Source organism: Phallusia mammillata, chromosome 1 (genome assembly GCF_965637545.1).
Source record: "Phallusia mammillata chromosome 1, kaPhaMamm4.hap1.1, whole genome shotgun sequence".
Lineage (NCBI taxonomy): Eukaryota > Metazoa > Chordata > Ascidiacea > Phlebobranchia > Ascidiidae > Phallusia > Phallusia mammillata.
Genome location: NC_137252.1, coordinates 34,639,558 through 34,653,259, shown reverse-complemented (window position 1 = coordinate 34,653,259; position 13,702 = coordinate 34,639,558). Strand labels below are relative to the sequence as shown.

General features: G+C 36.3%; 2 protein-coding genes across 2 annotated transcripts; one reads left to right on the top strand and one right to left on the bottom strand.

Annotated features, from left to right (window-relative positions):
- Positions 1-4,872: 4,872 nt before the first annotated feature.
- On the bottom strand, positions 4,873-6,260 carry LOC145209131 (uncharacterized). Its single transcript, XM_080079379.1, has 3 exons — positions 6,109-6,260; positions 5,571-5,689; positions 4,873-5,266 (listed from the first exon to the last, which is right to left on the bottom strand). Exons 1-3 carry the CDS (start codon positions 6,222-6,224, stop codon positions 5,139-5,141), a joined length of 363 nt encoding a protein of 120 aa, XP_079935505.1. The 5' UTR covers positions 6,225-6,260; the 3' UTR covers positions 4,873-5,138.
- Positions 5,648-13,671, top strand: LOC145209130 (uncharacterized). The gene is made up of 5 exons (XM_080079378.1): positions 5,648-5,713; positions 10,311-10,407; positions 11,458-11,807; positions 12,116-12,240; positions 12,655-13,671. The coding sequence occupies exons 3-5, from the start codon at positions 11,626-11,628 to the stop codon at positions 12,792-12,794; spliced, it is 447 nt and encodes a 148-aa protein (XP_079935504.1). The 5' UTR covers positions 5,648-5,713; positions 10,311-10,407; positions 11,458-11,625; the 3' UTR covers positions 12,795-13,671.
- The last annotated feature ends 31 nt before the right edge of the window (positions 13,672-13,702 follow it).

Here is a 13,702-nt window from a genome sequence, read left to right as displayed (position 1 = left end):
TTAAATGTTTTGGTAAATGCCATCATCAGCAATTCAAAAAGCAATATAATTATGTTTTATTATAGAAAAAAATCAGTTTTTCTGAAAATTATTTTGTAAATTTTAACATAATTATGTTCAACTTATAAAATTCACAAACATAAAAACATCACAATAAAACATCATAATAAATGCACGAATTGGCCTAATTTCGGAGCAATAACCGGGTTATTTAATTACATACGTCAATTTATCATAACACTCTTATCGCGTAATGTAAACATACGGCACAAAACGTAATTAACACGGAAATGCGACTAAAAAATTAATATCTTGCTAAGCCTAGCGCAGAAATCTTTGTTTAAGCAATCAAAATCGCACACAGAAATATACCGGTCATGCAGTGAGGCTTCCAAACAAATAAACTTTCGCCGGTTGCTCTATCTTTTCACCAACAACAAACTGCGATCTCCAGCACGAACCGCTGCAAACTAGAATGAAAACAACTCAAGAGCTTTTGACGTCATGCGAGAGAGGCGGAAGAAAAAAGCGCTGACGTCATTGTAAACATTGCACGGTCCGCTGCACACGGCACATGCGCTTGCTATTTTTCTGCAAAAACAGTCGATTTTTAAGTTGTGTTGAGATTGTTGAAACAAAATTGACACACAATTTCCGAACAGTCACGAAGCCAAAACCACCTTCACATTTACAAAGCATTTGTGCCCCGGTATTCACTATTAGATTTAGAACGTTATGAAACGCGAAAAAGGAGAAGCCACTATTGGCGGTTCAAGGTTAAACGCGCTGCAGCTACAATGTTTGCTGTCATAATTACTACTTATAGCAGCACAGTGCAATTCTAGCCAGGCTTAACTGTATGTCATCTACTTTTTAATACCAAAAATCTCTTTTTGTATGATTAAATCATTTTCGAACTACATAAGCATTTGGACATAAACAACTTTATGAAAAAATGTTAAAAAACGCATTCTTGTAGGAGTGCACAGACACGTATTCTTATTGCTGATGTTTTTAGAGGAACTGTTTAGGTTGCACTTGGCGTTACAAAAGCACGTCTGCCCACCTTTATTTCACCCCTAACTTCCTTAAATTTGAAACATCCTTTTTCTGCCCTTTCCCGGACATGAACTTTTACTGACACCTTTAAACATTCGATGTCCGACAATAAGTTAATTAAAGCATACATGGATAGCTAATACACTAGTGGTTTTATTGTTTTTTATAGGTTTAAACCACGATGCTAAAGCAAAAAACATTTGTAGCCTACTGAAAAATGGTTGCCCATTTGTAAGTTATAAATTTCGTGTTCTTGGACGAGAAACACATGGCAAATATTTCAAAGTCCATGCGTTGCATTTCAGTTCGCAAAGGCACCGGTTCAAAGTCCAAGGATGCACATCTGCACGATTGTATTTAAAGAACGCGACAGAAAATTTAAATTGCTTGATCATTTGCATGTTGTTCTATGAAGGGCAAGAGTAAAGTTAACCCAGAAACACTTGTGTGTATAAATAAGGTTGTTGCTGCCAGACATAAGGTACAAACGAATAATTGCTCTTCCAACCGTTTTTGTTAAAAATAACCGACGTTACGACGCCCAATACGATATCCTGAAAACACAAAGTTCTTATAAAACATAAAAAACAGCGATTATTGTGTATGTTTTGAGATCAAAACAGTTGGTAACTGTTCTCTCTTTATATGCAAGATCATTTAAAGATAAAAAAATTAAAAATATGTTGCCGGTAAACAATAGATTGCACAAATACCACGCAAACCATTAAGCATTCAGTTTCGCTTACAAATAATTTATGTTATTTTTCGATTGATGAACTTGGTAACTGGAAGTTTTACCGTTATGCCAATTGATTCGTTTTAATACAAGTTTATACTTACGTTTGAATTTCAGGCAAGTCGCAGGAAGATGACAAGTGCTAAAGACAGTTTGACCCCTCTACAGCCCCACCTAGCGACAACTTTGTCCTGCAAATACCGACTGGGCTTAACTTTCAAAGCCACTGTTAATTTAACATTCACAGGAAAGCGCTTAAAATGAATGTTTTACACTTTAACACATTGCAATACTGACGCTGGATGTCGCAATAGCGCTTAAATTTTCCCCGCAAACAAATTTCCAAATGTTAGACTACAAGACAAAAAGTGTCAATTCCTCTTTAACCTTTTTGCTTCACAGCGTACAAGCTAGATAACCAGATAGCCACAGCCACTCACTACTTTTGAAAATCAGACCTTTTATCAACATTCACAGAACCTGGAAATATACAAGGATTGAAAAAAGTTAATGAAAGAAATATTTTCTTAATTTCAAGAAACTAATCATTCTTTTTTCGGAATATAAAAAAAGACGGATGCCTTAAAGGAGAAAGTTGATTTAAAGATACTGATCATTTGGGACCCTATTTTTTTCTGTTTCCGCACTCGATTTCGAACAGTTTCTAAAAGTTTCTGAAATTGTTTGCAGTATTTTTTGTTTGTTTTTTACTTTGATAAATTCCAAAAGAAAAAAACTTGCTCTTAAAAATGCACGAAAGCAAACCTAATTGCAATTTCCCCTGTACACATAAATAAATTAATTTTGTCGGTTCCCCTTTAAGCGCCGTCTCCGCCCTTGAACTCGGGATTAAGATAGTCACGTGTCATCAAACAACAACGCTGTTTGTCGGTGAAGGTGACGTAACAATACAATACCAACAAAGGATATAGTTACGTCAGAATGCAGGTTGTCACGTAACACAGCGGCTTCTGACGGCACAAAGATATAGCAACATCAATCAATTGGTAGGTTTTAGTTGGTGTAAGAAAAAAAGTGTGTAGTTTTTCAAGGAGCTGTACGTGCAAATATTGATTGTCCAAAGTTGTTATGCCAGATTTTTACTTCCATATTTGTTCATGTGTTAATGTGTTTGCTAGGATGTTTGTTACAACAGAATAATAAACAGTCATTCAGGAAATTTGACCGAATAGCTATCAGCCGCCTAAATCGTTTATCTCAATCTAAAAATGCGTGTCTTAATTCTATTTAAAACAAAGTTTTTAAAGCTAAATAAAATCCAATGTTTGAAGAAGAGCACCACGTATTTTCCATAAAGCAAACAAATGTCAGCTTAGTTTTGTACTCTTGATTTTTGGCCATTTAATTTTTTAGTGAACACAAGCCACCATCGCTGAATTATATTTTGTTTTGGGGACATTGCTTTTACACATAACGAACTTTTGGGTTGAAAATCTGTTTTTTAAGGCCACTTGCAACCGGTCAACGTTGAGACCTTGTTGTTGGCCTTTGCTCCAAGACTTTCGTCAGCACCTTTCACACAACAACATTTTTCGACCCTAATTCACCTCCAAAACAGTTTCAATCGAAAAGGAAACAACTACTATCTGCTACTAGCAGCTTCTAACTGCTACACAGGACAGGGTCGGCCAATAAACCCTCGGTGGTTATCTGATCCAGATAAGCTTTCACGCTCAATCTGCTAACCACGTAATGTTTTTTGTTTACAAGCACGATTCAGCACCCTCAAAAACCGGACTTGAAACAGCTTTGTGTATTCAACCGTGCAATTTAGTCTTTTTGCCACTAATTTTTGTTTTTTGGAGGTAAAATTTTTGAAACCTTCACAAGAACTTATGTATTGTGAAAAACAAACGCTATTGTTACAAGACAATTGCGATTGTTAAAACGTTTTCATTGATAAATGCATGTACTATATACAAGCTTTGGCAGTTCAGTTGTTAAAACAGCTCATTTTTTAAGTCTGTACCTTAGTATATTTTTAGATATTATTTTTTCTACATTTATTTTTTATTTCAACGTTTGGAAAGTTTTTGCGTTCGAAGTTGCACAAAACTCGTTGGGAAACCGGTTTCTTAGGTGCTAAACATTGCTTCCAAACAAGACTATAAAGTTACTACGCCACTCTGAGTGACTCAGTAGTCGACAAAGCCACAAACCCTACTTAGCTTTGCAAACGACTGTAGACGTCCATTTTAAAGTGTTTGATGGATTGGACGGATTAGTGGGTCTTGCTTGACAACATTTGTCAGCAAAATTGTACTGACAAACGCCTTAACGGTCGTAGTGGTACATGCCCTATACCAAGGGTGTCCAAACTGTTTTTGATGGGGGCCATTTTTACCAGGTGAAGTCGACCGCGGGTCAACGTTTTTTAGAATCAGAACACAAATATACGGGATTTAAGGAAATCGTGGGATTTTGTTGCGTCAGCACCATGTACACTTCCTTTTACCGGTGAATAAAGTTCCATGGAAAGCTTTTGCGTGAAGTGGCAAGTCGCCAAAACCCCAAAACGTAATCCAAACTATGACGTTACATACCCAACAGAATTTGAAAAAAAAAGCCGCGGGCCACGTGAAATGCCCCCGGGCCGCATTTTGGACACCCCTGCCCTATACAAACAAATCATTGTATAATTGTGAATGGCATTAAAGGACAACGACGTTTTAAATTTTAAAGTTTCCCATGTTGCAAAACATTTTAAACATAAAAAGGCGTAGATTCTTTAAAAAAACATCAACGAAAAAACGATCGTTTTATGATTGTTTTCTATTACAAATTACCCAAAGTGTTCCGAGTACATTTATTTTTTAACTTTTTAAATTATCTTTTGACCAGCTATAACTTTCTAATATTTTCTTTGTTTCTTTTGCATTTCTTCCCCTTAATATCTATTTTAGATTACGAACAAACATGTTGCAATACCACAGTGTCTTATATTGTAGCCCTCGACGATGCTGCATTGCACGCCATGTAATTAGTTTTTATGCAAAGCATCATTTTAAAACTCAGAAATAGATATTTTATTAACGTATAAAACGACAAAAGCGCTCACACATAGAATATCGCAATAAACGGAACAGTAAGCGACACAATGAGGTATGTCTAGAAAAAACGTAAAATATAAATGCAACAAACAAAGAAATGCAAATCAGACATTTTTTCACGGGGTTCGAACCCAGCTCCCTTCCGAGCAGGAATCTTGGATTGATTTTGTGTATTGGGCAAGGGCCTCCAAGTTATTGCCTAACTTTGCCACATGTTTTTGATTTTACAACAGAAACGTATATTGGCATCTTGCAACAGTACAAGGTTGTTATCACCAGCAGAGGGAGCTACAGACACCACATGTCACCCGAAATCGACGCCTTTTTCGTCGGTTGTGTTTCGTTGTGGGTTTTGGAGTTGGTTTTGTAACCATTAGTTGCGCTGGCTTTTTTGCGAATCCTAAAAAAACGAAAAACACTATTTTTACCCAAATATACAATTTTGCAGATATTAACAATTGCAGATTTTGTTAACATTATGTGATAATTCAGAATAATGCCGGAAGTATTATTGTTGTTTCTTTTATTTTGTTAAGATAGTAAAAAGTTGTTAACGTTTACTCCAAACCAGATTTACAAGGGTATTACGCTAACACGAAACTTTTTTTTAGATTTGAAGTTAAACTTTCATTTAAAATTAAGCCTAAACCCGGTCCAAGTTATAACTTTGTACTTGACAACAATTTATTGTCGTAAAACCTCACCATTAAATATCTTTAACTCGACGTCTCTTTTCCTCCGCATAACAGGTGGATTACAGATGTAAGCCATTCGTCCACAAGTTCTTCGCAATCCACGACCACATTCACGAGTCCATTTTCGTCTGAACAAAGATTTAAAGTTCAAGGTTAGTTGAAGTTCAAGTTCACAATGAGCGGTGTTTAAATAAAAAAACATATTATTGCAATATAACGAAACGTAACAATAGATTTGACAAACTGTTAGCATCGTCTAGTAATACATTTTTGATATAATTTTTGTTACTCTATTTTTTTCTTTTGACTTACTATAGAAACGCAACAGTTTACCGAAATGTTTTCAAGTTTGGTTTGTGACATTTTAATGAAGGTTGGCTTCTTGAATTTAACTGTAAGTTAAAAACTATGGATTGCTGGTTCGAAACCCAACGAAACCAGCTTTAATCACTTGAAACTTATTGTCGTGACGATACAAGTCAATATCAGAGTTTAAAACAATTTCTTTTAAATCTCGTTTTTGCAACGAATAGAACACTTTTCTTACCTTATTACTCCGTCCTCTCCTTTTCTTAATCCGTACCGCCAGGTTTTGATTGCTGCCGAATCACAAAAACTGACCAAACAAAAAAACACAGGCACTAAAACCGCCACAAAACGCATCGTCGATATTCAACAGTTTCTGTAATCTTATTACTTTTTTCACTCAGTGCATCAATGTTATGTGACCAACACCTCAGGTCGCCTGATACTTATACCCCAAACTTTTTTCCCGCCCTTCCTAATGTGAACGTGAAGACTTTCTCCTTACTAGCTATGCACCGACGTCGTGCCTTTTCACACCTCACGCCGCCCGACAGCCTTAGCTCAATGGTTTAGCATAACTTCACGACTCATTTGATACATTTCGGCGGCGATGTGATCGCTGATCTCTGGTCGATTTGCGTTGTTTTACCCCGTTTTCCGCCATTTGACATGTGTGTATCATGTTAGATATATACTTACGTGCACAAAAGTACGTGAATAGTTTACCATTGTATAACTGCCGTGGAGTTAGAACCGTTAACTGAGTTTAAACACAAATTTGTTGTAACTACCTAAACTTCTTGCTTGCATTAGAAAACTTTAAGTCAAAATAAAGCTACCAGCACCATGAAAATTTATTGGATTTTTTTGATTGATGCCTGTATTATCTATGTAGTAAGGCGTTTAATAAACAACTTTGGCATAACATATATTCCCACATCGTTGCCAACCAACCGCATAAGCCCAGCAATAGCGTTACAAAACTATATCAGTCCGTCTGCATCTAAAAAAAAGGAATTCAGGCTTAACATTTCGAAAACCATCGAAAATAAGTTGTGCATAACGGTTGTATGAAAGTATTAGTGTCATTGTGTTGATTGATACATAGAATATTGCGTAAAAACATGTGTGTCTAGGACTCTAGGTGGTCCAGCCTTAAGCAGATTAATACTCTGTTCTGAAAATGACCATTATCTTCAGACCACAGACCAATAATTGCTCAGACTGGACAGCCACGTGGTCAAGTCATTGTTTGTTTGCATGGAAATTGTGTGCGTCTGATACGTAACAAAGACATAGACATATAATTGGAATACTTTACAATTCATAATACAGCTTGTCTTGTGCAGCCCTTATTGTTAATGATATGAGGTATTGAAAGCTGGAAAAAGTTTGATTAATAATAAAGGAAGTTGTTGTTTGTAACAATCCTGTATGTTTGTTGTATTTTTTGTCCGAGTTCCGCCAGTCACTTTAAAACCCAAGAAAACATTATTGGACTGTCCGTGTATAAGGAGTGACTTTTCCTCCCTAAAGCATAGAGTGGAGCGGAATTGAACCCGACCCCGCGAATTGTTTTAAATCATTAAACCTAAACTAACCTGGACCCGAATGACAGGCAGTTCCACTTAAACGTACTATTGGTTACCCTTTCAGGAACATTGTTTTGCTGTTAGCACGCTTTTCATAAGTTTGTTACACCGTAAATTTTCAGGCACGAACTAAAGTTTACAAAAACAGGAAAACGTTAGAAAATATTTACACCAGCACTCGAATGTTCACCCAAATAACTGCGTGGTATAAAAAGGTCCACTAAATTTACAGCAGTTTTAACGCATGGTGGTCATGCCTAAACGTTTTCTAGTCCCAACCAGACCATTTGCAGCACGATTCGGAATTAATATTAGGAAAATTTGACTCCGTTGCATCCTAATTGGCATAATTACTATAGTAACTGACGTCACTGCGTTGCGTGGCGCACCTCGAAGGTTTTCTAGCGGAAATGTCAGTGAACAAAACGCTTGCATTAAGCGCGAACGTGGAAAACGTCGCCTATTAACAGATTTTCTGTTGTTTTACGACCGCCCGACGGCCCCATACCCCGATTTGGGGATTACTGCCCACAATGATGGGGGCTTAGCTACATGTGACGTCACAATAACATGTTTTGTTTATGACGCGATACAAGTGAACGTAAGAGTTGTTGCACGATGACGTCATGAAGCTAATTTGCTTTGAAATGCGTGTTGACGTCATGCACCAGATTTATTACGCTAGAATTCCAGCCAAAATGTTTTGTAAGTTATATATTTGCTGTCGTGTTGTGATGTTAAGGGCGTAAATTTAAGGGCTAGAAGATGAAATAAGTATGTGTTTATAGCTGGTTTGTTACACGATTGTTGGTAAGATGCTGTTTACAGATAGGGCGTCTCGTATTAATCCTGGTCAAGAACCACTGGTTTAGAGATTTCTTTTGATTTTACGACACAAAAACACAAATCAAAACCGTAAGTCAAGCCGGATTTAAGTTGAAATAAAACGGGCCTGACTTACAATCGCAACATTTGTTTTGCAATATCACCTTGGTAAGTCTTGAGTTGTTCGACCTTCATTTGTCATAAAATATTTGTGATATAAAGAGTTTGTACCAAGTTGGGTCCCATAAAAGGGTGGTATACAATTATGAAACATTCTACTGTTTTCCATTGATTGATTGCACGAACAAACCGACAATAACGGGTCACTGACTCGATGGCCAATGTTTTGCCTTTCACTGACCCCGTCACGCAATTATCAGTTTTCCAATCTATTGTTGCAATTAACTTTCCTTCCATGCGTGGCAAATTAAGAATTGAATTGAAAAAAAAAATTGAAACCGTATTAGGTGAAGATTTTTTTTTCAGATGCACAAGTCTCGTGGGCTAGAGGTCGGAAACACCAGGTTTATAGAGAAAATACAAAAATACTTTGCTTGTGGCATTCACAACCATTTTAAAACACTTCAACAATTGCGCAACACGGGTGGGTCAACGACCTTGCAACGTACAACTTTCTGCCTGGGAAAAATCTTCACAAATGAGTCACGGAAAACCACAGATTTTGCGATTGAAACTATTTGTGTATCGAATTACCCCTTGCTGTGTAAACAGGGTCGATTTGGGGGTTTCGTGGGGTTTGGAACACAGGGCAAAATGTGGAAAACATGACGATTGGGGAAATTTCACGAACCAGATAACATTTAATTAACGCTTGATGTATGACAGTAGATTGGCGTTGACAGAATTGTTTTCGACGCACAGAGTAAAGTATACCCTTTTGCAGGTAACACTTGGCATTTGTTTGTGATTTTAACATCAATGTGGTATCAACAAATGTTTTGCTCTGTGCTTTGCCTAGAGTTGTAAGGGGGCCTAAACCTACAAATTTAAGCCAGAAGTAGTTCCGAGGGTTAGGTTAACAAAGATTAATTTTAACCGATTGTAAAGTCACGACCGAATCAACCACATTTTGTTTAAACTTACGCCCGATCCTGTTGGTAACACGTGCCAAGCTTCGTGAAATTGAAGGTTCGGCTTTGATGTAGTATTAGAAATCTTTTGGCTTTATTGGTTGGTCTAGTGTTGCAGGCGGGTTTATATCTAAAACTTTAATTCTGATGTAGGCCGGAGTGTTAGGTTTACGAAGATCAAATAGGACCGAGTGCAAAGTAAGGTTCGAATCAACCATGTTTTGTTTAAACTTGGTTCGGCTTGTTGAATTAAAAATATGGTGGGTTTTTGAATGGAGTTTAAAAGTGATGTAACAAATACCATTGATGATGACTGCCTTCTAATTTCTATCTATTCACAAAAGCATACGTTTACACTGATTAGTTATAAGTTTAAACATCTAATGACTTAGTGTTTGATGGCGTTTAAAAACTCAACCTGCAACCTGCAGTCGACTTTTTGAGGTTCTAATGAAGTGTAACTGGTCTAAACTTAACAACGAAATCATCACAACTTTGCTAACAAACCGAATAACATGTCTGGAATGTTGTTTCTATCTGACAGACATTTTTTGTAACGCAATAGCGAAGTGTTTGATGCCCGAAGAATCAGAACCTCCAAAGTTCCAGTCACGTGTTTTCAAATTATCTGCAATAAATTACACGTAATATTTTACCATTTTTTCATGGGATTCTAACTCGGGAACTAAGGTTTACGTCTGTGCTTGGTTTTAGTACCGCGCAGACTATTCCAGCACTACCAATCCATTATTTGCAAACTCAACCAAACCGGATAAACTTTATTCTTGGCGCCGAAACAAATAAACCAAACTGATTGATAAAAAGCGACACAACTAACGATAAACTCCATTCAAATGCGATTTTCCACTTATCACTATAAAGCTGTGACGAAGTGGTATAACCAAACTTTAAAACGTTTCTGTTTTGCGTTTCAGAAGAATGAGAAAACGTTTGATGCAAGTTTTGGACGAGGAAGCTCAGCTGAAATTTGGAGCTACAATATTTCTACTTCACTGACAAAGACTACAAGTGGTATGTTAAAATCGTTACAATTTACATGTGTAGGTTTTTGCATATCTTATATCAGCCTCAACATTGTCATGTCACATTTTAAAACCTTTCGACAAAACTATATCGCCAGTTCCGTGTGCTATCAGTGATGTCACCCCACACATCTTGCGTTCACTTTTTTTCCTAAGTGCTTGTTAACAACCAACACTGATGAACAGTGATTGTGCAAACGTCTGCACTAAGATGTATTCTACATATATAAGTTTTCTGGCAGTTATGTGTCTAATTAGTGCCATTGTCAGTAAGATACTCATTGAGTTGCAAATCGCCTTGATTTAGGCCTGACGGCTAAAGTGTGTATGAATTTCATGTTGGTAAATCTTTCGAGCCTCAGTCAGGCTTTAAAAACTTCTTTAAAAATCGACTACAAAGGTTTGGTTTACGCATCTCGTCGAATTTAATCTTTTTTGAAGGGCTGCGCAATGGTTGAATGTCCATATTGTCCATCTACACATCTAGCGACGGGCTGTTTTACTTTGTTTTGTACACTGGGTGGCGCTAGTGGGGGACAGGAATAAAAGTGAAGGCCCTGAATGATGAAAAACGTCCTACAGTTACACATGTATTTTGCTGATTTACTTGATCTAAGTATTCATGAAACAAAACTAAAAATGTCTGTTTAATTATTTTGTTTAATTTAAAGTCCAATATTTCAATTTGTAAAATAAAAAACAACAACTAATAGAACCTTCCACAGGAAATAGATTTACAATTTGCTTTACTACAAGACTAATTACATTTAACTACACACCCTTAATGCCCCATATTCGACCTACATATCTTCCTTAACTTATAACCACAATTGAAAATACTATAAGGCCACATATTTTAATACACCCCAAGCCCTAAGTTTACATATGCAATAAGAAACCAAACTTTATTGAATTAACGTGTCCTTAGCACAGCGAACGTTTAAATCTCTATTACGCCTTTCGGGCTCATTAAAAACGATCTTCGTAGCTTAAACCGCAATTTTGTCAGTTGAACACAATGTTTGCTTCGTAATTACAGTCATTTCAAGGTAACAAGCTGTCTTGTGGTCAATACCTGGTTTCCACCGCTTAAGGTTCGCGAAAAAATGAAGAAAAAGGCATATTCTGGTGCGTATAAAATAAGCTTTGCCTGTGTGGACAAATCAATTCACTTTTGGGTGCCGATAGCAACGACAAAGAAGGCAATATGGTTACTGTAGAAATTAGCAGTCTTAGGTTGATTTTGCTGGTGGTTTTTAGTCTGTTGTTGTCAATTTGTTCTGCAACATCTGCTGACACAAGCAATTCTTCTCAAGGACTGGCCTCAAACCGTCGCAGGTTTGCTTATGCTCACATGTACACAGTAGATGGAAGGCCGATGACTTTATGGTAAGATTCAATGCTTGCAACGGAGAAAATAAAACGAAACTGTTATTCATTGCTTAATTAACAAATCTAATATTGTTGCAAATACAGTATGGCGTCATACATGCTGGAACAATACCCTGTTTTTGAAAGTATTTTTTGTGTGCAGTAAACTTACATAGTAAAGCAGAATGCAATACGACATAGTTAAAACTTAATGCTAATACTATATTATTTAGTCTATACATTTTAACTGTGATGCAAACAGTTTTGAATAAGTATTTTTGGGTCAAAAATTCCAGACTTTTTATTTGATTTTTGAACAATTTCAGGGTGAAACTTGGTTCTCGTCCGGTGGAAAAATGTGGAATCTTACTTAACCTGAAATGTCGGGAGATGATAAATCATTGCCGCAGTTCAATGAGTCCTGGCCTTCTGAACAAAAGAAGTTTAAGAAGTAAGTTTTTTTTTCAAAAGTTTTTTTTTAAATTAATAATACTATACTGCAAGGAAAATTTAATATAATGCGGCATTAAATGATACATTTTCTTTACATACAACATAACTTTCTTAAATGTTCATTATGAAATTTAACTTTTCCTAATTAATTTTGAAACATCCGCGCATAATAAAAAAGCAACAATTAATCAAAAAGAAAATATGCTACAAAACACAGAGAGCGCCATTTTAACATCATTTTTATTCTGACTTTCAGTATAAGTTGTAATTTTGTTATTTTCCTTTTTTCTTTATTGAATGTCGCAAGAAGGTTCATTGATATTAACAAGTTCATAAGAAACGAACTTGTAATAACAAATAATCTAAAAACAAAATCAACCACTTTTTACAATATGATTTTTGTGTTTTGCAGCAAACCGCACAGAGAAGAGCCTTGGTCGATATTTGGAGAGAGTCTACGTTGCTAGGCGACGACATAGAAATCGTGGCAAGAGGACACGAACTTACAGAGTGACGTGTACAGCGTGTAGCACTCGTTGCTGGTCGCAGTGATGCATGAAAAGAAGAAAAATATTTATGTTCAATTTACTGACTATTCAACATTTTTGCCACCAGCCGGATAGAAGGGCCGATATATATTGGAATATATTCAGACCCTTTTGCTTGCTGGATTTTTTATAATTTATTTTCTGTTTGTCGTGCTTAACAGTTGAGCTGTTAATTTTGTGTTCATTTCTTTCATTTGGGAAAACTTGGTACAAACTTGATCATGGCTTGATCATAGTAAGACCGTCAGCTAATTTGTAAAAAATTATTGACAATAACAGCAATTGTTTCAAAAAGTCTGCTTCAAAATGGATCTACCATATGTACCAGCTTTATGTTAGTTATTTTCTGATCATCACCAGTTGTACATGAAATATAAGCCATGCACTCAAACTCTAAAAGTTCACGACTTAAAGTTGTACAGCTATGTTTTTGGGGCTTGAAGATATTCTTCTTATACGTTCAGATTTTTTTCTCAGTACTAAACACAAAATTAATACATGCACATGTCCCGAAATCAGCTAGCCTAATTATTATTGGTGAAATATTTGACGCTGTACATTTTTTCCTTGCAAATCTATCAAAAACATTACACACATTTTAAAGTTATTGTGATTGAAATTTGGAAACATTCATTATTACTCACAATCTATTTTCTGACATCATACATTGTATGTTAAACAGCCTTGCTTCTTTTCAAATCAATCTCACAAATTCACTTTCTGACCCTCAGTTCACCTTGAGTGTGTGTTGATTCATTCCGCACGTTCGAACCGTAATTATCGTTGATTAGCGTTAAATCCCAATTGCAACATCCTCTACCTGTCCAAGTTCAAGTGCTTTGTCGTGTCAACCTCTTGTTCGCATTCTAATACAAGACACGCCCTCGTCTATTTTAGTTCGTGCTATTGTTT

Bases quoted from the DNA above. Each gene is read 5' to 3' on its own strand.
- LOC145209130 (XM_080079378.1), top strand. From the start codon at position 11,626: ATGGTTACTGTAGAAATTAGCAGTCTTAGGTTGATTTTGCTGGTGGTT. The intron at 11,808-12,115 runs GTAAGATTCAAT...GAACAATTTCAG, and splicing joins GGAAGGCCGATGACTTTATG to GGTGAAACTTGGTTCTCGTC. The intron at 12,241-12,654 runs GTAAGTTTTTTT...TGTGTTTTGCAG, and splicing joins GAACAAAAGAAGTTTAAGAA to CAAACCGCACAGAGAAGAGC.
- LOC145209131 (XM_080079379.1), bottom strand. From the start codon at position 6,224: ATGCGTTTTGTGGCGGTTTTAGTGCCTGTGTTTTTTTGTTTGGTCAGT. The intron at 5,690-6,108 runs GTAAGAAAAGTG...ATCTTTGTTCAG, and splicing joins GGAGAGGACGGAGTAATAAG to ACGAAAATGGACTCGTGAAT. The intron at 5,267-5,570 runs GTGAGGTTTTAC...TCGTTTTTTTAG, and splicing joins CGAGTTAAAGATATTTAATG to GATTCGCAAAAAAGCCAGCG.